General features: G+C 45.3%; 2 protein-coding genes across 2 annotated transcripts in view; one reads left to right on the forward strand and one right to left on the reverse strand.

Annotated features, from left to right (window-relative positions):
* Window positions 1-4,688, forward strand: part of usp30 (ubiquitin specific peptidase 30) — a 29,237-nt gene extending 24,549 nt beyond the window's left edge. Inside the window, exon 13 of the mRNA XM_080208090.1 lies at window positions 991-4,688. Within this exon, the coding sequence (XP_080064216.1) occupies window positions 991-1,255 (265 nt within the window). The 3' untranslated portion in view covers window positions 1,256-4,688. The remainder of the gene's footprint in view (window positions 1-990) is intronic.
* A 2,644-nt stretch (window positions 4,689-7,332) lies between these two features.
* On the reverse strand, window positions 7,333-19,961 carry alkbh2 (alkB homolog 2, alpha-ketoglutarate dependent dioxygenase). Its single transcript, XM_080208091.1, has 4 exons — window positions 19,870-19,961; window positions 17,151-17,544; window positions 13,251-13,449; window positions 7,333-8,412 (listed from the first exon to the last, which is right to left on the reverse strand). Exons 2-4 carry the CDS (start codon window positions 17,470-17,472, stop codon window positions 8,103-8,105), a joined length of 831 nt encoding a protein of 276 aa, XP_080064217.1. The 5' UTR covers window positions 17,473-17,544; window positions 19,870-19,961; the 3' UTR covers window positions 7,333-8,102.
* Window positions 19,962-20,263: the final 302 nt, after the last annotated feature.

Raw genomic sequence — 20,263 nt, forward strand, 5'->3', positions numbered from 1 at the left:
GGAGTTGGATTAATTGTTTTGTTCTTTCAGAGAGCTCTCTGAGGCAAGATGGGCTGAATAGCCTCTTGTGCTGTATCATTCTATGATTCAATTGTACATCACTTTCCATTTCCTGTTAGTGCACACCGTTCTTGTGCAAGGAGTAAAATGCCACAGAAATTGTGTCACTTTTACTGTAAGGAACAACAGGCTGGCCTTGCCCGCGGCTGGGATTCTCCAGTCCTGCTGCAGCGAACGAGATCTAGCTCAGCGTGAAATTCTCCATTCTCGCTGGTGGCAGCAGAATTCGGCCCAGCATTTTTGTTAGCAGAGCAAAATATTTTGCCTCTGCTGAGGTTGGGTTTTCATTATAGATGGACAGTGGAGACCAAACTGAGTATTGATAGTGAGATATTTTATTTGTGCAGCATTGTTGAATATTTCGGTTCATGCACTGTGCATTTCATCAGCGGGATATTGCAGGATACTCATTGAATAAGTGTGTATCAGAGCAAGGGAGTTGAGGTGGTGTGGGGGAAGGGAAAAGAACACCTTTCCCTCCAGTAAGAAGTCTGACAACACCAGGTTAAAGTCCAACAGGTTTATTTGGTATCATGAGCTTTCAGAGCGCTGCTGCTTCATCAGCTGAGTGATCCACATAAACCTGTTGGACTTTAACCTGGTGTTGTGAGACTTCTTGACTGTGCCCACCCCAGTCCAATGCTGGCATCTCCACTTTACGGGTGAGTTTCCTCTGGGTGTTCCAGTTTCCTCCCACAGTCCAAAGATGTGCAGGTTAAGTTGATTGGCCATGCTAAAATTGCCCCTGAGATGCGTAGGTTAGAGGGATTAGTGGGAAAATGTGGAGGGATATGGAAGTAGGGCCTGGGTAGGATTGTGGCCGGTGCAGACACCATGGGCCAAATGGCCTCTTTCTGCACTGTAGGGTTTCTATGATTTCTATGATGGTTCCCTCCAGTGTGAGAGCACTATCCTGTTTTATTCCCGCAGCACATCGATGTATCTGTTCCGACTGATGTCTGTTGTTGTCCATCACGGTGACATACACTCAGGCCACTTTGTGACCTACCGCCGTTCGCCATCCACCTCGAAGAACCCAGCAGCAGTGAGCAACCAGTGGTTGTGGATATCGGATGACACGGTGCGCAGAGCCAATCCGCAGGAAGTTCTCGCCTCCAACGCCTACTTACTCTTCTACGAGCGGGTTCGACCCCTGGTGAGGCGACTGAGCCGAGAGCTTGGGCCAGAGGAGTGAGCGAGTGGGCATAGCTGGGCATTGGACTGATGCTGTAAAGGGACAATTAATCTTCCATAGTTTTTAGAGGAAACCAGTTGCTGAAAGGAAGCGGAGCCCAATTATTATCCACCCAGATATCCAATTCAATACTTGTGCAGTGAACCAAAAGATTGAGATCTGTTGTATTTTTTTAAACATATATTAATTTGCCACTTAATTCTATAGCAAAAGAAAGCAGTTCCACAAAAGGGAGTAATGGCTATCTGTTTATGAGCTTTGACTGTGTGCTTGAAGCAATTGAAAAATGTATTTCTTCATATGTGCAGTGTTATTGCAGATAAAAATCAGGGTCAGCTCAGCAATTCCATGTTGGATTATTGAGTTGAAATCCTAAAGTGAGATATCAAATCAATCACATATATAAATCCAGGTTGGAACAATGAACCAGTTAAATGTTGCTGCAGCCATGGCTCAGATCTCAAAAGGGCTGTAACTGCTTAGTGTGAAGGTTTTGCCAAAAGATTGGAAGAAGCTCCCTTAAGTACTTGATAGGTGCATGCAGTGCATGTACAGCTGGTCCCAGGGTCCCTGTCCAGTCACTGCTAATTCCAGCACACGACAACAGTAGGGATGCTACATTTACCCTGTGCAGGGAGGGCAACATTTGGAGTTCTAATAAACTGCCCCCGGGCTGAGAAGCTGTTGGGTTAGGACTAGACAGCGGTGCCCCTAACCCAGTCAGATGACTGATCAGACTTGCTATTTAGAGTTGGGCTCAGGTGCGGTATGATAGGATCACCAGTGCCTAGGGGACCATGTCTCAGCAAGAGTTGACACCTTTAGAGAGAGAGGAAATAGGTTGGAGAACATGACAGATCGTGTGAACCGATGTGTTACTTCCACTGCCATGAAATGTAACTGGAGGAGCACTGACACCATCCCTGAACATAACAGTTAAAGTGATTTCCAGAGAGTGGAATCGTGCTAGTAACTGTGAATCCTCACTAGTAGGGATGAGTGTTTAGAGTCCAACTTGATTTTCTGATTGTATGGATTGCCTAAACAAAATGACAAGAAACAAGTCCTTTATTGTAGGGATGAAAGTAGCTGTGATCTGACAACCTGAAACAATCAAATATAGAACTAAAGTAAACCTTGGTGTTTTTTTTAATTAGGGTCTCAGCCCTGTCAGGCTCAGACAGACCAAAATTGCTAAGCACTTGAGTCCACACACCCAAGTTTGATGTCTGATTTTGACTAGCCGACAATTGGCCTCACTACCCCGGATTTAGAATAGGGGAGAGTTAAACCACTAATCCACCCAGTTCTTTTAACCTTCCAGCATTGAACCCCATTCTTCACTCAGAAGGTACATAAATCATTCGCTGCCTGATGGCAGTGAGAATTCTTGCAAAGGTTAGAGCGACAGCCAGTGTCCTTTTTAAACTTTCCTTCATCCATGGGTTGATTTGTATTGGTACCCGATCTTATTCAACACTGTGGTAATGTTCAGGAGTTGTGGAGAATGTGCTCATTTTGCTGAATGTCTTGTTTCATTTCAGATTTTGTTGTTTTTATTTGTTTTTGTACAAATTGGTGTGTGCTCCCATGTACCCGCTTCATTGTCACCTCTGAATCCTTTCTCCTGGGAGACTGTTCAACTTGCACATTGTCCGTTTATAACCTCGAGTGAAGCTATGCACTGCTCTGTTGTTTGATTTTGTGATTTCCCCTTCCAGAGCACTGGTGGGCAAAGGCACTGACTGCATGGTGATGTGCTGAGCCAAGCAGGTCGCCTGCCCTTGCTGCTCTGTGAATTAGCTGTCTTCTGACAGCACAGAGCACAGTTTGGCTGAGTTTCCATTGACAAGGGAAGAAATTATTCAGAGTTTCAGCTCCTGTTCACTTCTACAACTACATATATGCATGTTAAGTGGGTTGTGGACATAGTGGGCTGTGTGTACATTTGTTAAGTACCAGAAATTGATCTTGATGCCATTCCTGGTTGAACAGCTCCCCAGAACGAGAAATACTCCATGTTAGTGGGAGTTGACACTTTTTAGAATAGTCTAGAAAATTGGTGGGGGAGGGGCAGGGGGGGCTGGGGTTGTTAAACAGTACTGCCATTACCATTCAGGGGAAGAGGGCGTCAGGGAGCCTGTACTCCATAAACACTCTCATTTCATGGTGTGTGAACTGAAGTTCAATCACGCTGGACCAGAAACTGGCAGCTGTGCTGAGACGTGTGTACGATACAACACAATGTCACAGGCAGTAGCGGTGGAAGGCTTCAGGTTGTTCAGGTGAGTTTTTCTCTGTTTTGCCACGCACAATATTTACACTACCTTAAGCTTGATCATTTAATCACCGTATACTGCAAGTATAAGTTCAGTATTCGCATGACGTTCCCTCACCTAAACCATTACTCCATTTCAGTCTCGGTAATTTCTGGGGTGTTTTGTGATGTGCGAATGGATAAAGCTATGGGCACTTACTCCACACAGGATCGGAGTAAGTTTGAAAGGTGCTCTCCGCACAGCTCAGTTGACAGATCCAGTGTGTCTGCACCACAAATACCAGGAAAGCCCCGCAATGACTGGACCAAGTTAGCTGACCTGAGCTCTGTGTCCATGAGGCGAGATTCCTGCTGCTGATTGTTACCCAGTGACTCCCCCCACCATACCCTCTGCCAATAGATTCCTGTGTGCGGACGTTAGGGTGACAATGACATTCATGAGACCTGCAGCCCCTCGCTGTGATTTTGCAATAACTGTGTTCCCTTCTTGTTATCCTGTCAAAATCCTAGATTGTCCCCAGTGTCCTTTTGTTCCTTATTGGTGGTTGCATCTCTGTTGAAACTTTGTCCCAGAATTAAACACTGTGGAAACAGAGGGGAGGAAATTTTGGGGTGGTGGGGGGAGTAAATCTTCACATGGTTGAATGGCGTTGATGTACAATCTGTATACCAATCTTGTCAATATTTTGACCATTTTCATTCCTGTTATAATAAGTTATTGATACTTTTAATTAGATATGCAAGTGCTGAGGGTGACCGGTGCCTACTGTTTGAATGTGGTGTGACCTAGGCTGGAAAAGACTAAAGTCCAGCTGAATGGTTCCTGTCCATTTGTACTTTAATTCAATGCTACGGCTTTCTGACTGCCTTAATCCTGTCCCAAAAGAACAGCAGCAGGCCATTCAGCCCCTCCAGCATGTTCCACACCATTCGCTCTTTTGATAATCTTCGCGAACCTTATTGAACAAAAATTGTATCACTGTCAGTCTTGAAAGCTCCAAATGATCCCATCAGCCTTCTTGGGAAGGAAAATTCCAGATTTCTGCTACCCTTAGTAGAAAATAATGCTAGGTAAAAGCAAATTACTGTGAATGCTGGGACCTGAAACCAAAAGAGAAAATGCTGGAAAATCTCAGCAGGTCTGGCAGCATCTGTAAGGAGAGAAAAGAGCTGATGTTTCGAGTCCAGATGACCCTTTGTCAAAGCGCCACACAGTTTATCCAAAGCTTTGACAAAGGGTCATTTGGACTCAAAACATCAGCTCTTTTCTCTCCTTACAGATGTTGCCAGACCTGAGATTTTCCAGCATTTTCTCTGTTGGTAGGAAAAGATGCTTCCTGATTTCATTCGTTAATGGCTTATTTAAGGTGTTACTGTTTCCACATTTGTTGAATACATGACAGTATCCAGAAATCCCAGCCCTGTTCTGCTATCCCTGAGCAGAGTTTGTGTTTATCCCAAAGACTTGGATTCCAGATCATGTGATGTAGCTATTTCTGTGTTGAATGGAGGGTGGGGACTCCTCAAAGTGCCCTTAGTTTTTTTGTACATTGACAAAATCTGCTTTATTTTGTATGGTTATTGCATGTCCACTGGATAGGGGAGGAGTAAGTCTGACCTGCTAAAGCCAGCAGAAACTGTGGTTGTGATTCCTGGGGAGCAGGGGTTTGTTGACTATGGACTCCTCATTGAGAGCAACAGCCTTGTCCCTGAAGCACTCTTTGTAAGATCAGTGCTGTCCCACAGAGGGTATTGAAGGGCAGTGATGGAGGAGTCTGGTGTGCAGCAGGTATACACGCAGAGGTGAGAATGGCCAGATTCGAAGGCAAGTGTCTCAAATACTATGTGCGTCCAGTCAGCAGTTAACCTGACTAGGTGTTCTTCAGTGTCAAGCCCTGTTTTAACTGTTGTTGTACCAATTAATCACCCTGAAAGGTCAAGAGGTTGTGTGTCTGTTGTGCCAATGTGCGAAGTGGTGAAAGTGGGAAACTTCAAATGTTTGATTTTTAATAATTTTGTGAGAAAATAATGTGAAGTCCTGATTGTATAAACAAGAAACTGTAAGAACAGAAAGCAATTTTTGCACTAACTCACTAATTGTACATGTGTGTATATGTATATATGAATGAAATGGTTGCAGCAGAAATATTTTCCAAATGTTTTAATTAATTTGTCAGACAGAAAAGTAATAAAATTTTCTTTGGGCTAACAAGAAATCTGCACTGTGGTTTTGATATGTATTTTTACCAATGCTTCTGAACTTTGCCGTCACGTGCCTCCTAAACTGCTCAGTGTGTTCAAACTCGACTTATAACACTGCGTCCTGCTCCAACTCATTCTCCAGGACTGCAGAATTATGGAGCTCCCTTCTTCCTGGGATTACAATTTTCAGACTGAATGTTACTTATTCACTGACTCTTGTACCACCTCACCTTTTACTGTGATGGTCTCTTGTACTGTGGGCTGTAGTCTCATATTTAAGAACATAAGAATTAGGAGCAGGATTAAACCAATCTTGCTCTGTCATTCAATGAAATCATAGCTAACCTTTTACCTTAATTCCACTTTCAGCCCTGTACCTAGTCCCTATATAGTCCTGAAAATCTTACTGATCTGACCCTTAAATATATTCACTGACCAACCATCTCCAAAACGTACAAGTTTAGAAAACGCCTTTTGCCCCATTGAGTCTGCACTGACAACAACTATGACTAAAGTCACACTATTCCCATTATAAAGACTCTCAGGTAGAGAATTCCAAAAATGTACAGGGAAGAAATTTCTCCTCATCTTTGTCTGAGTTGGCCACCCTCTGATCTTTTTAGTTTCATTTCGTCGATACAAGAATGTTCTGTTAGAGGCTTGGATTTAATGTTTGAGCAGCTGAGTTATACAGTCCGGAATTGGCAATCTCAATGCTGAATTGTGCAATGGGTTAACTGATCTCAGCTGGGCCAACAGTTGGATTGCTACAATGTGCCTCAAGTGCTGGTGCATTCCGGAGAGGAAAAAAATTGGCCAATGTCCATTGGTTATGATCCAACAACCCTGCTAGAAATTTGCATATCCCGAATGTTGCAAATTCCACTCAGACAAACTCCTACTTCTACCAAATGTACTTCACTTCCCTCCTCAGATTGGCAACATGAGATCTGCATTATCAACTCCTGAGGATTACCATTGGCCAGAAACTGAAGTGGATTTCCATATAAATACTGTGGCCACCAGAGCAGGTCAGAGGCTACGAATTATGTGGTGAATAACTCACCTCTTGATTCAACAGCATCTACAAGGTGCAAGTCAGCACTGTCATGGAATACTATCTGCTTGGCACTATCAGGAATAAAGATGCCTGCTTAGTTATCTCACCATCCACAAACATTCACTCCCTCCACCACTGACGTGCAGTGGCAGCCATGTGTACCACTTACAACATGCACTGCATGAACTCACGAAGGCTCCTTTGACAGCACCTTCTAAACACAACCACTATCATCTACAAGGAAAAGGTAAGCAGAAACATTGGAATACCACCACCTGAAAGTTCTCCTCCAATCCATTCTGATTTAGAACTATATCAAGATCCTGGAACTCGCTCCCTAACAGCACTATGGGTGTACTCACACCACACGGACTGCAGTGGTTTAAGAAGGCAGCTCACCGCCGCCTTGTCCAGGGCAATTAGGGATGCACAATAAACTCGGGCCTAGCCAGCAATGCTTACATCCTGTAAATGAATTTAGAAAAAGAAACTTTCCCAGGCAAAAGGCCAGTTACAACCAGGAGGAAATCTAAGCCTACATTACCATCATAATTTCTGTTCAAGAATGGATCTCTATCCGTAAAGAGACCAGATTCATATTTGAATTCCATAATGCAACCTTTATTGATTTTAAAACTGATCCCTCACCCAGTGTAGATTTGATCTTCTGAATCCAAACTGTCCTCAGCTTGATCTTTACTGGATTAGCTGAGCCAGCACATGGGCTATGACCATCAGTTTCTGTGTATCTGGGTGAGGATTAAGGAGCTAGGCATAAAAATCAGGCAAATGTCCTCACTCAATACCACTTACAGTCTCTCCTACCGTAAGGTACATGAAATGTTGGAGATGATGGAGTTGTGATACTCTCCATCATGATATTACTGGTGGCTAGTTGCCAAGGCTGAAAAGCTTTACAGAAATATATAGGTCCTTTCAGGACTACTGCGACTAGGTGCCTACCAACTGCAGGAAAGGTTGCAGCCAATTTGCACACAGCAAGATCCCACTGACAGCAATATGATGACAAACCAACCAAGCTGGTTTGGTCATGTTGATTGAAGGATTAAATAAGGATGGAAACACAGGAAGGGGTGGGGAAATCACTCTCCAGTTGTTCTTCAAAATAGTACCATGAGATCTTGCACATCCATCCGAGGGGGCAGAGAGAACCCCAGGTTAGCGTCTCATCAGCCAGAGTGATGGGCCAAGGGCTACCGGTGACAGTAAACCCAAACCCAGCAGCTTCCACAGAAATGGAGAACATTCAGAAATGGAATACAGGACGGCTGGGACAGGGGGAGATATCAGTTCTTGGGTGAGAGCAGAATCTTGCGGAAAGTCAGGTTGACCCTGGGGCTGATCACTTTCTTGCGGACCGGCAGGCTGTGGTACCAGTAGATGTTCGTCGGGTGGTTCATCATCAGGAGGCTGCCGTGCCCAAGAAGCAGCTTCACCGGTTCCAGGTGGCGTGTCGCACCCTTCCCCCGTGAGTCACGATGGCGGAAAACAAAGTCCCTGCAGGCACCAAAGGAAACAGACGCGATAGGGCTGAGAGGCTCCAGTTCCTTCTCATCGTCACGGTGCTCCCCCATATGATCACTTCCATCTTTGTACCTGAGGGGGGAGGATCGAGGATTAGGCTGACGGTTACGTACTTGCATCTGCCAGTGGCTGGATTACAATACAACCTCTAACCAGAGTTAAAATTGCAACATCTGTTCCATATCCCCTTTAACCCATAGAAATCCTACAGTGCAGAAGGAGACCACTCGGCCCATCGAGGCTGCACTGACATGACAACAAGCGCACCCAGGCCCTATCCTCCTCCCCCCCACCCCCACATACTTACACTGCTAATCCCCCCGATGTTAAGGGACAATTTGGCATGGCCAATCCAACTAACCCGCACATCTTTGGAGAGTGGGAGGAAAGTGGAGCACCCAGAGGTAACACACGCAGACACGGAGAGAACGTGCAAACTCTGCACAGTCGCCCAAGCCGGAAATGCACCCAGTCCCTGGCGCTGTGAGGCACTGTGCCACCACGCTGCCACTGGAAATGCTCCTTATGTGGAAGCTTCAATGAATTCAAAGCTAATGGTGTTTCTCTCTCCACAGGTGCTGCCGGACCTGCTGAGTTTATCCAGCACCTTCTGTTGATACTCATTATATACCTTTGATACCTCATCCAATTGGTAAGTCTTCAGAGGGCAATCCTACACGATAATGGTCAAATGGTAATGGAACCATGGGAGCTGAGCCCAATCCGAACCAACCTGATATTATGCAGTGCAGGGCAGCATGGGAACACAGTTGTTAGCGCTGCTGCCTCACTGCCAGGGACCCAGGTTCGATTCCCGGCTTGGGTCACTGTCTGCGCAGAGACACCCCAAAGCCTGGTCACCATCGACAAAGCACAGGTCAGTAGTGTGAGGGAATACATTCCACTTGCCTGAATGGAGTAATGAACAACATAGGAAGCTTGATTATATCCAGAAAAAAGCAGCCTGCGGTTGGCACCCGCTCCACCACTGGCAGCAGTGTGTATCATCTACAGAAAACACCAGTACCTTCCAAAACTCTACCACCTAGAAGAACAAGGCAACAGATGCATAGGAACAGCACCAGCTCCAAGTTCCCCTCTAAGCCACTCACCATCTTGATGAGGAAGTGTCGCCATTTCTTTGCTGTCGCTGGGCCAAACATCTAGAACACTCTCCCCAGTAGCATTGTGCTTGTATCTACACGTGGGCTGCAGCGATTCAAGGTGGCAGCTCACCAGCTCATGAGGGTAATTAGGGACGAGCAATAAATTCTCGCCTTGCTGGCAATGTTCAAATCCCAGAAACGACTCAAAGAAATTGGACAGAACTGTAGGAGTGCAGTTATAGGACAGGATTGGAATATTCAAACAGAAGCTGTGCCAGGTCAGTAGTTAACCCAGATCTGTGAGCACAAGGGCAACAGATAAGCAGACTAAATGTGATTCAGGACGTGGGCAGCAGAGCTCTAAATGAGCTGAAGCTTATGTAGGGTGGGAAATCGGAGACAGGGAGGTGTTTAAATAGATCTAGAGGGAACAAAGACATGGATGAGGGTTTCAGCACCAGATAAGCTGAGGCAGGACTGGACTTGGGCAATGTTACAAGGGAAGTGCGCAGAATTGTGGTTGGAAGCACACCTCCAGATTGAATGCAACTCATATTGGCCGGAATTTTAACGCCGTACCCGCCACGGGAATCAAAGTGGGTGAAGGGCAGATGCACTGATCTTGGGCTTGATTTTACGGTTTCGGGATGAGTGAGGCCCATACAATCTTGCCCATAGTCTGGCCCAGTCTCAAGTTGCTGAGAGCGTTGGAGTCATTGGCTCAGGAACAGAAAGATAGGGCCTCACTCATCCCAATATTAAGTTGGAGAAAATTTATGCTCATCCAGTAATGATTGTTGCAAACGCACGAGAAATGAAAAATAGGAGTCAGGGAAAAGATCCTTGGTGAGGAGTGGGGGGTAACACCAGGGGTTCGCACACATGCACTTCCTTCAGGGATTACACATCAGGAGTGAACACCCAGGATTGTTTAAGCCTCTGCTAAGCTCAAGGAGCTGGATAAAACTTCCTACTGTCCCACGGCTGAAATCAGCTGACTATACAAGTTAAAAGATGGAACGCAAGTTTTCCCTGTTCTACAAATAAGACTGGTAAAACTCAGCAGACCTGTTTTAAGTTTATTTATTGGTGTCACATTAGGCTTAACATTAAAAATGCAATGAAGTTACTGTGAAAATCCCCCAGTCGCCACACTCGGGCGCCTGTTCAGGTACACTGAGGGAGGATTTAGCATGGCCAGTGCACCTAACCAGCATGTCTTTCATAGAACATTACAGCACACTACAGGCCCTTCGGCCCTCAATGTTGTGCCGAGCCATGTCCAATCCCAAGATCAAGCTACCCCCTCCCTATAATTCTGGAGTGCTCCATGTGTCTATCATCGCTGGCTAGTCCAGCATTTATTACTGACCTTGAGAAAGTGGTAGTGAGCTGCCTTCTTGAGCCGCTGCAATCTGTGTGATGTAGGCACACCCATAGTGCTGTTAGGGAGGGAGTTCCAGGATTTTGACCCAGTGACAGTGAAGAAACAGCGATATATTTCCAAGTCAGGATGGTGGACTGGGTTACATAGGCAACTAGAGCGCAAGGCACCAGTACTGCAGTTAAATGAAAAGACACTGACCTTCTGGGGCACAGAGTTCCAAAGTTACACAACTCAGAAAAAAACAAACTCCTTATCTGTTGGTGGAGTTCCTGAGGTGAGTGGTACTTCAGGCAACACAGGATTCACAAAGCCAGTGTCTCAGCTAGAGACGTAACTTTTACTTAACCAGCAGCCACCAGGACATATCACCAAAGGGTCAGGACAGCTCTGAGATAGAGCAGCTCGACCTCTCCAATGAAATCTGATGCGTACAATTCAAAACAGATCAATTACAGGTTATCAATTACTCCCGCCTTTCATTAGCTTTAAATCGATCATCTTCAATACACTTACATCAACAATAACACCTATCATATATCTTAGCCAATCGCAGCTTACCTTCTGACATAACAGCATTTAACTAGTCTGTAGAATCCAGAGGCTAACTCCTGTCTTGGCTGACCCCACTTCCCGTGTTGCCTAGTAACCTCATACGCTCGCCCAAAGTTCAAATAAACTTTCCCATGAGTTTCCCTATAGGTCACTGCCAATCCAGATTAACACATGATTCTGTCTGGGCATTCTTCTGGACAGTGAATAAACCCTGAAATATGATTAAGTGTTCTAAATGTTCTTTCCATCTGAAACTCTTATTGATAAAACTTGTACATTCTCAAGGGTTAAACATTCTCTTAGAATATGGCTTTGCCCCAACGCCCTTTACCATGATGTTTCGCAGCAAACTGCCTTTGTTTAAAGTGAACAATGTTTCTTAAAAAATACATTAATACATTTAAAATATCAGCATATGTGTTTTAAAATCATAATCATTTGTTTAAATCTCTTACTGCATCTCATGTGTGCAAGCGGCTTTCTTATTAGCTCATAATCTTGTTTTAATGGACACTTAACTTAATGCTGGTGGTTCTCTCAGTACCTTAATGTCTAATGGTGTAAAAATCTTTCTAACGTAGTGGGATTCTTTCTCTTAAAGGTGACCCCCCCCTCCCCATTTTAAAACAGTGCCCCCTAGTTATGGGTTCATCCACAAGATAAAATATCCTTTCAACGGCCATGTTGTCTACACCATTCAGGATCTTATAGATTTCAATCAAATCACTCCCTCACTCTTCTAAAATCTAGTGCAAACAAGTCTAGCCTTTCCAACCTATTCTCATAAGACAACCCTCTCTAGGTATCAATCCAGTAAACCTCCTCTGAACCACCTCCGATGCACAAAACTATTTAGAAGAATGCCAGGGAAATTCTGACCAATATTTATCCTCAATCAACATCAGGGACACAGATCGTCTGGTCATTGTCACCTTGCTGTGTGTTGGATCCTGCTGTGCACAAACCGGCTGCTGCATTTTCTACATCACAATAAAGACAACATCCACGACAGATCAGCCATGATCTTATTGAATGGCGGGGCAGGTTCGAAGGGCTAGATGGCCTACTCCTGCTCCTATTTCTTATGTTCTTATTTTCAAATGTACTTCATTGGCTGTGAAGCACCTCGAGACACTCTGGGATCACGAGAAGCATTACATAAATACAACTCTACTGATCAAATACCTCCCCACCTCATAGAAAAGTGAGCAGCCTTGAGATGGTCAGTATCTGAGTGGGGAAGGCCACCTGCCCTTCTGCCTCAATTTGCTGCAAGGTATCGGTCTTAAGGAAGGACATTCTTGCTACTGAGGGAGCCCAGCGAAGGTTCACCAGACTGATTCTGGAACGGCAGGACTGACATACAAAGAGGCTTGACTGGGCTTGTATTCACTGGAATTTAGAAAAATGAGAGGGGATCTCACAGAAACATATAAAATCCTGATGGGACTGGACAGGCTAGATGCGGGAAGCGTGTTCCTAATGTTGGGGAAGTCCAGAGCTAGGGGGTCACAGTCTAAAAATAAGGGATAAGCTATTCAGGACTGAGATAAGGAAGAACGTCTTCACTCCGAGAGTTGTGACTGTGGAATTCTCTACCACAGAAAGCCGCTGGGGCCAATTCATTAGATGCATTCAAGGGGGATCTGGACGTGGCCCTTAAGGGATCGAGGGATAATGGGGAGAAAGCAGGAGGGCGATACTGAAAGTGAATGATCAGCAATGATAATATTGAATGGTAGTGTAGGCTCGAACGGCTGAATGGCCTACTCCTGCACCTATTTTCTATGACTTTTCAAAGCATTTCAGAACATTACCTTCATCACCCTGCCCCCTCCCCCTCCCCTCCATCTTTGCATGTTCACCTGTTGATCAGCACAAAGTTGAACGTGTATCCTGTGGCCTGTGTGACTCTGTCTCTTATCATCTCCAGTACAGGAAGCCAAGGCTTAGGGGCCAGGGTCACCCCCGAATATGTGTAGGTCAGACCAAGGTCGCCATAGGTCACCTGTTTGCGTGGAATATCGTGCCATTTCCCAAACACCTGTACTCTGGTCTGTTCACCTTGGAGAAACAAAAAAAATTCAGAAAAAGAGTTTGAGTAAAGACAGAGATCACAGTTTTTACCCAACCTGGCCAGCTTCCTAATGCGGAGAATCACAATTTAATCAGCTCCAACTTCCCTTCCCAAAGGAAAGAGACTCAACTGCCTTGACCTTTCCTCAAGAGATCAAGTTACTGATACACAAAACAGTCGCCTTAGAAGTTAATCAAGCTTTTCAAACCTCAAAGGGCTTTGAAGACGATCTCATCAGGTGAATAAAAATGGAAATGGCAAATCTGAAACTATTACTCCCAATTGAGAGAGTGAGACAAGGAATCAAAGGGCTGATAGTCGGAAATTCCTCTTCACCCTTTATGGAACATGTAGTGAATGAGAATCTCTTACAGATATCCTGGGCACACCGTAAGGTTGAAACCAGTTCTCTGCTGACCGTGGATGCATCTTTTAAGCAAGCCTATACAGTAAGGTTATTTCAAAGAGACCAAAATGTGTGACATTCACTCATCCATTTATGTGATTAGTTGTTTTTAAATGAGGGAAAAGTTTGAGATGACAGCATAACCATGGTAACAGAATGATTAAAGGAGATTGGGGGGGGTAAGTGCATTTACAGAATTTGTGTTATTCTGCTGTCACCTGCATGTATCTTTGTTAAATGACGATTTATTGGTGGTATACATGGAATGTTACAATCAAAAGCAGAATTGCTAAAGGAGGTGTGAATGAACCAATGCCTATAACATTTACTCAGATTACAATGGTGAAACGTGTTGTCTCAACAAGGGCCTGATCCTGTATTGTTACCACCGGTCGTGCACGCACTCTGGTGTTTAACACGATGCATTCAAAGCAGGAAGCTGTCCGACAGAACAAGAAAGAACACTAGAATCATAGAACCCTATAGAGTAGAAAGAGGCCCTTTGGCCCATCGAGTCTGCAACGAACACAATCCCACCCAGGCCCTACCCCCATATCCTTACATATTATACCCACTAATCCCTCTAACCTACACATCCCTGGACACTAAGGGGCAATTTCTTAGCATGGCCAATCAACCTAACCCCACACATCTTTGGACTGTGAGAGGAAACCAGAGTGCCCGGAGGAAACCCACGCAGACACGAGGAGAACGTGCAAACTCCACTCGGACAGTGACCCGAGCTGGGAATCGAACCCAGGACCCTGGAGCTGTGAAGCAGCAGTGCTAACCCACTGCGCTACCGCGCCGCTCAAGGAGGAGGAAAGCCTGGAATGATTTCAGAAACAATTGGGAGGCGATGGCCTAGGGGTATTATCGTTAGATATTAATCCTGAAACTCAGCTAATGTTCTGGGTTCGAATCCCGCCATGGCAGACGGTGGAATTTGAATTCAATAAAAAATATCTGGAATTAAGAATCCCCAATAAAAAATATCTGGAATTAAGAATCCATTGATGACCATGAAACCATTGTCGATTGTCAGAAAAGCCCATCTGGTTCACTCATGCCCTTTAGGGAAGGAAATCTGCCATCCCAACTTGGTCTGGCCTACATGTGATTCCAGAGCCACAGCAAAGTGGTTGACTCTCAACTGTCCTGCCCAGTGGGTTTTAGTTCAGTCGGGCAGCATGGTCAGTGCAGACTCGGAGGGCCGAAGGGCCTGTTCCTGTGCTGTAATTTTCTTTGTTCTTTGAAACGACAGCAGTGAGGGAGCCAGTCAGTGAGGCAATGGCAGAGTTTACATTTTTGTTTAGAGGGTTTTATTTTGCAACTTCTTCCCTCTACATCAGGCAGCGGTGTGCATGTACTGTCCTAGGGGCTCGGTGGGGGAAAAGGAATAGTCAGCGTGTTGGGACAGTTCCCTGGGCAGGTTCTCACATTCATTTGGCAGAACACCTCATCAGCAGAATTTTCAAACAAGATGCAACTAGTGAGAAAGGCCCTCCCCATCGGTTCCCATACATTCGGAATCTCATCCTTCCAAACACTGTTGTGGAGGTGGCTGTAGTGATGGGGGAAGGGGAGGAATGACCAGTTTCCACCTCCATCTGCATCCTCCTTTTGCAAAGAATGTCTGGTGAGAGATGCACTGGCTTTTGTCAGGGTTCATCCCGAGGAGTTGTGTGCTGAACTCTGTGCTCTGTGGGCTGTTCCCAGGGACGCACACTGAGATAAACATCACCTCTTGCTGGAGGATCATCAACTCGGTCTGCGATCTGCGCAAAACCTGCTGCTCTTCCAGTGCAAAGAATTGGCCAAGACTCAGCATTGCAGACTGGTGCATTTCAAAGTCTAGGACTACGTGCTGAGGGATGTGTTAAAGCTTGCAGAACACAGGGGTGCAATGGGGAAAGGTCATAAGGACCAGAATAGGCCATTCAGTGAGAGCACAGTTCACTGAATCATAGAATCCCTACAGTGCAAAAGGCCATTTGGCCCATTAAGTCTGCACCCATCCTCCAGCATTTTATCCAGGACCACCCCCCCACCCTATCGCTGTAACCCCACTAACCCCCTAACATACACATCCTTGGACACTAAGGGACATTTTATCACGGTCAATCCATTTAACCTGCACATCTTTGGACAGTAAGGGGCAATTTGTCATGGGCAGTCCACCTAACCTGCACATCTTTGGATACTAAGGGGCAATTTAGCATGGACAATTCACCCAACCTGCATATCTTTGGACTTTCAGAGGAAATCGGAGCACCCTGAGGAAACCCACGCAGACACAGACAGAACGTGCAGACTCTGCACAAACAGTGACCCAAGCCAAGAATCAAACCGGACCCCTGGCATCGTGAGGCAGCAATGCTAGTCTCTGTACTACATGCCAGCTGGTCTGTGGCCTAACTCCACATGCCTGCCTTTGGCCTATATCCTTAGCTTAACAAAATTTATCTATCTCAGATTTAAAATCAGCAATTGATTTTGCACCAACTAGCGTTTGTGGAAGAGAGTTCCAAACCTCCACCACCCTTTGTGTAGAAGCATTCCCTAACATCTCTCCTGAATGGTCTTGCCCTAACTTTTAGACTAGCCCCCCAGTTCTAGAATTTCCAACCAGTGGAAATAGTTTGTTTTGAATGGGATGGATAGGATAGAGGTGGAGAGACTCTTCCCGCTCAGAAAGGACAGTAGGACTAGGGGGCACAGCCTCAAGATAAAGGGGGGGCGGTTTAGAACGGAGTTGAGGAGGAACTTCTTCACTCAAAGGGTGGTGAATCTCTGGAATTCTCTGCCCGTTGAAGTGATGGAGGCTGCCTCGCTCAATATTTTTAAGACGCGGGTTGATGGGTTTTTGATAAGAGAGGGGATTAAGGGTTATGGGGAGAGGGCGGGAGTGTGGAACTGAGCCACGACAGATCAGCCATGATCTTATTGAATGGCGGGGCAGGCTCGAAGGACTAGTTGGCCTACTCCTGCTCCTATTTCTTATGTTCTTATGTATCTTGTCTTTTCCCATTAGATCACTGTCTAAGACGTAGTACACTCAGGGGTTGGACTCTGTATATCACCTGTGGGGTGGTATTCCTTATCTGGAATATAGATTGTAAATATCAAGAGCTTAAATTGTACTGAGTCACCTCAAGAGTGGAACAAGCTGTATGGAGGCAAGTTGAATTTTAGTGCACTTTCTGTAATATTCATTTTAAAATGTACTTTTACAAATAAAGTATATTTTTGGTGAAAGTATTTTCTCCCACTGCATTGTACCTGAAAAATACTCCAGCACATTCTCCAACTGCAGGAATATATCATCCGCCTCAGATTTGCTGAATATTTTGGTATAATCACAGTTCAGTCCCTCAGCTCTCAGCCGCTGCCACAAATATTTAACATCTCTCACTGATTCCGGCTCAGATAAGAGAGGCGGCACGCCTGTTTCTCCACCTCCTCCAGCTCTGCTCTTCAGTTTCTTCCTCGGACTCTCATCGTTCAAATCCCCCACTTTGTTGTCCACGTGGCGTTTTATCTCACACTGTTCGAACGTGCGACTGTCAGAGTTCTTCGATCGCTTAATCACAAACTTGTCCATCGCAGTTTCTGGTCACACACAATACACTGGGTTACATTGTGGTTTGGAGGTTAAGTTACCTTTGGCAGCAATCTGTTTGGGAGACAGCATAGGCACATTATAGTCTATCCCGCCTGGCTTTGTTTGTTATCCAATGCTACCTCCTGAAGCATAGAAAGGCTATAGCACGGAAGGAAGCTCTTTAGCCAATTTTGTCCATGCCAGCCCAAGGGCACTCAGGTCCCCTTTCTTTAGGGGGGTGACAATGGCCTACTGGCAATATTGCTGGACTATTAATCCAGAAACTCAGAATTGTTATCTATATACGTAGAGATGTTTTTTCTGCATTTCTGATGTTACCACACGTTAGTAATGTCTGTAGCAGGTCAGCCCCTTTGGCAGTCAGGTAGACAGTGGCTTTAATGGAAATTGGACACAGTCAGAATCGGGCTGAATCACATCCAGCAGTAGTATTTGCAAAATAAAAAAGCTGTTTTTGCTGACATGCTGATTCTAATGTTTTTGGAGATCCTGGTTCGAATCTCGCCATGGCAGTTGGTGGAATTTGAACTCAGTAAAAAAATAGTTGGAATTAAGAACCTGCTGATGACCAGGAACCACTATCCATAGTCAGAAAAACCCATCTGCTTCACTAATGTCTTTTGGGGAAGGAAATGTGCCTTCCTTACCAGCCTAGCTTACATGGGACTCCAGAGCCACAGCAATGTGGTTGATTCTCAATTGCCCTCGGGCAACTAGGAATGGGCAAGAAATGGTGGCCCAGCCAGCAACGCCCACGTCCCATGAATGAATTTTAAAAATCCCACCTCCCTGCAGCCGGCCCGTAGCCCTGACTGGCTTACAGCACTTAAGATGCAGATCCAGGTACTTTTAAACAGAGTTTAGGGTCTCTGGCTCCACCACCCAGCTCAGGCAGCGAATTCCAGACACCCACCACACTCTGCGTAAAAAAGTTCTTCTTCACGTCCCCTCTATACCTTCCGCCACTTAACTTGAATCTTTGTCCCCAAGGGAAACAATTTAATCCTGTCCACTCTATCTCTTCCCCTCATAATTTTGTACACCTCTGTCAAGTCACCCCTCAGCTTTCTTTACTCCAAGGAAAATAATCCCAATCTCTCCTCATAGCTACAACTGTTCAGCCCTGGCAACATTCTCGTAAATCTCATCTGCACTCTCTCCAAAGCGATTCCCTCTTTTCTGTAATGTGGTGACCAGAGCTGCACACAATATTCCAGTTGTGGCCTCAACAGTTTTTTTTTGCAGTTCAAACATTATATCCCTACTTCTATATTCTATTCCTCTACCAATGTGTCTTCTTTACAATCCAGTCTACCAGAGTTGCTGCCTTTAGGGATTTGTATTTGTACACCAAGATCTCTCACTTCATCTACCCCTTTACTATATTCCCATTTATTGTGCATTCCCTATAACTGTTTGACCTCACTAAATGCAGTATCTCACACTCCTCCAAGTCAAAATACATTTGCTGCCCACTACACCCATCATGATACCTGAAATGGCACAGCACCCACCATCAACACTCACCAAGTTGGTCAACTATGGGAGGCATCACCTCAGCCCAAACCTATTTTTATACAAGAACAAAGGCTGCTGGAAATCTCAGGAGGTCTGGCATACAGATGCTGTCAGATGTGCTGAGCTATTCCAGCATTCTCTGTCCTTGTTTCAGATCCCAGCACCCACAGTATGTTGTTTATTTTATTAGGGGGATTACTGGACATCAATCACAGTTACTGGTCAACTGAAAAGGGGTGGATGTGAGACTGCCTTATACTGCCACTGCACGGTGGCACAGAGTTTAGCACTGCTGCCTTACAGTGCCAGGGACCTGGGTTTGATACCCAGCTTGGGTCACTATCTGTGTCGCGTTTGCACCTATATCTCCCTGTACCTGCATAGGTTTCCTCCGGGTGCTTCGGTTTCCCTCCCACAGTGTGAACGATGTGCGCGTTAGGTGGATTGGCCGCGCTAAATTGCCCCTGTCGGGGGGACTAGCTAGGGTAAATGCATGGGGGTTACAGGGATAGGGCTGGGATTCTGGTCGGTGTAGACTCGATGGCCGAATGGCCTCCTTCTACACTGCAGGATTCTATTAGTCTGAAAGACGTGCTGGTTAGTTGGATTGGTTATGCTAAATTACTCCTTAGTGTCTGGGGGGCTAGCGAGGGTAAATGCATGGGGTTACGGGGGGGGTAGGAGCTGGGGGGATTGTGATAGGTGCAGACTCGAGGGAACGGACGGCCTCCTTCTGCACCGCAGGATTCCATGAAAATAACCCCACCTCTTAATTTGGATTGTTAAAGTATTGAGAAAGAAAATTAGACTACAGTCATTGCAAATTCGTCAATGTGCACATTAAGACAAATCCCCCACCTCAGCGGAATTCATCAGTTGCACCTTCCAGCGAATAATAAACACAACAACCTCCAAACAGAAACTGATCACTCCCTACTTCCGGGACAGCAGCATGTGCCCAGGATCAGCCAATGAACGTGCAGGTTTACTCTAAATTAACTCAATAAGTGCCAGGCACGCTAAAACAAAACCTGGAGCCTAATGAATGAAAATGTGTTTTGGCGGGGAGAGAAGTGGAAGTACTTTGTCTAAGCAGTGCCACACATATACCTTCAGTACCTAATTAAGCAAAACGGATTAATGCTATTTGTGCTCACACATAAATGAATAGCCACAAGACATTAATTAAGATACAGTATTTTTATTCCTCCACAGACTGTTTTTCCCATTATTAAAGTATTGATTTGTAAGA

Source organism: Carcharhinus amblyrhynchos, chromosome 20, assembly GCF_965287045.1.
Source record: "Carcharhinus amblyrhynchos chromosome 20, sCarAmb.v2.hapA, whole genome shotgun sequence".
Lineage (NCBI taxonomy): Eukaryota > Metazoa > Chordata > Chondrichthyes > Carcharhiniformes > Carcharhinidae > Carcharhinus > Carcharhinus amblyrhynchos.

Coding starts and splice junctions, on each gene's coding strand:
- alkbh2 (XM_080208091.1), bottom strand. CDS start 17,472: ATGGACAAGTTTGTGATTAAGCGATCGAAGAACTCTGACAGTCGCACG. Junction 13,450..17,150: donor TGTGCTGGAGTATTTTTCAG/GTACAATGCAGT, acceptor TGTTTCTCCAAG/GTGAACAGACCAGAGTACAG. Junction 8,413..13,250: donor AACTTTGTGCTGATCAACAG/GTGAACATGCAA, acceptor CTCCCCCCTCAG/GTACAAAGATGGAAGTGATC.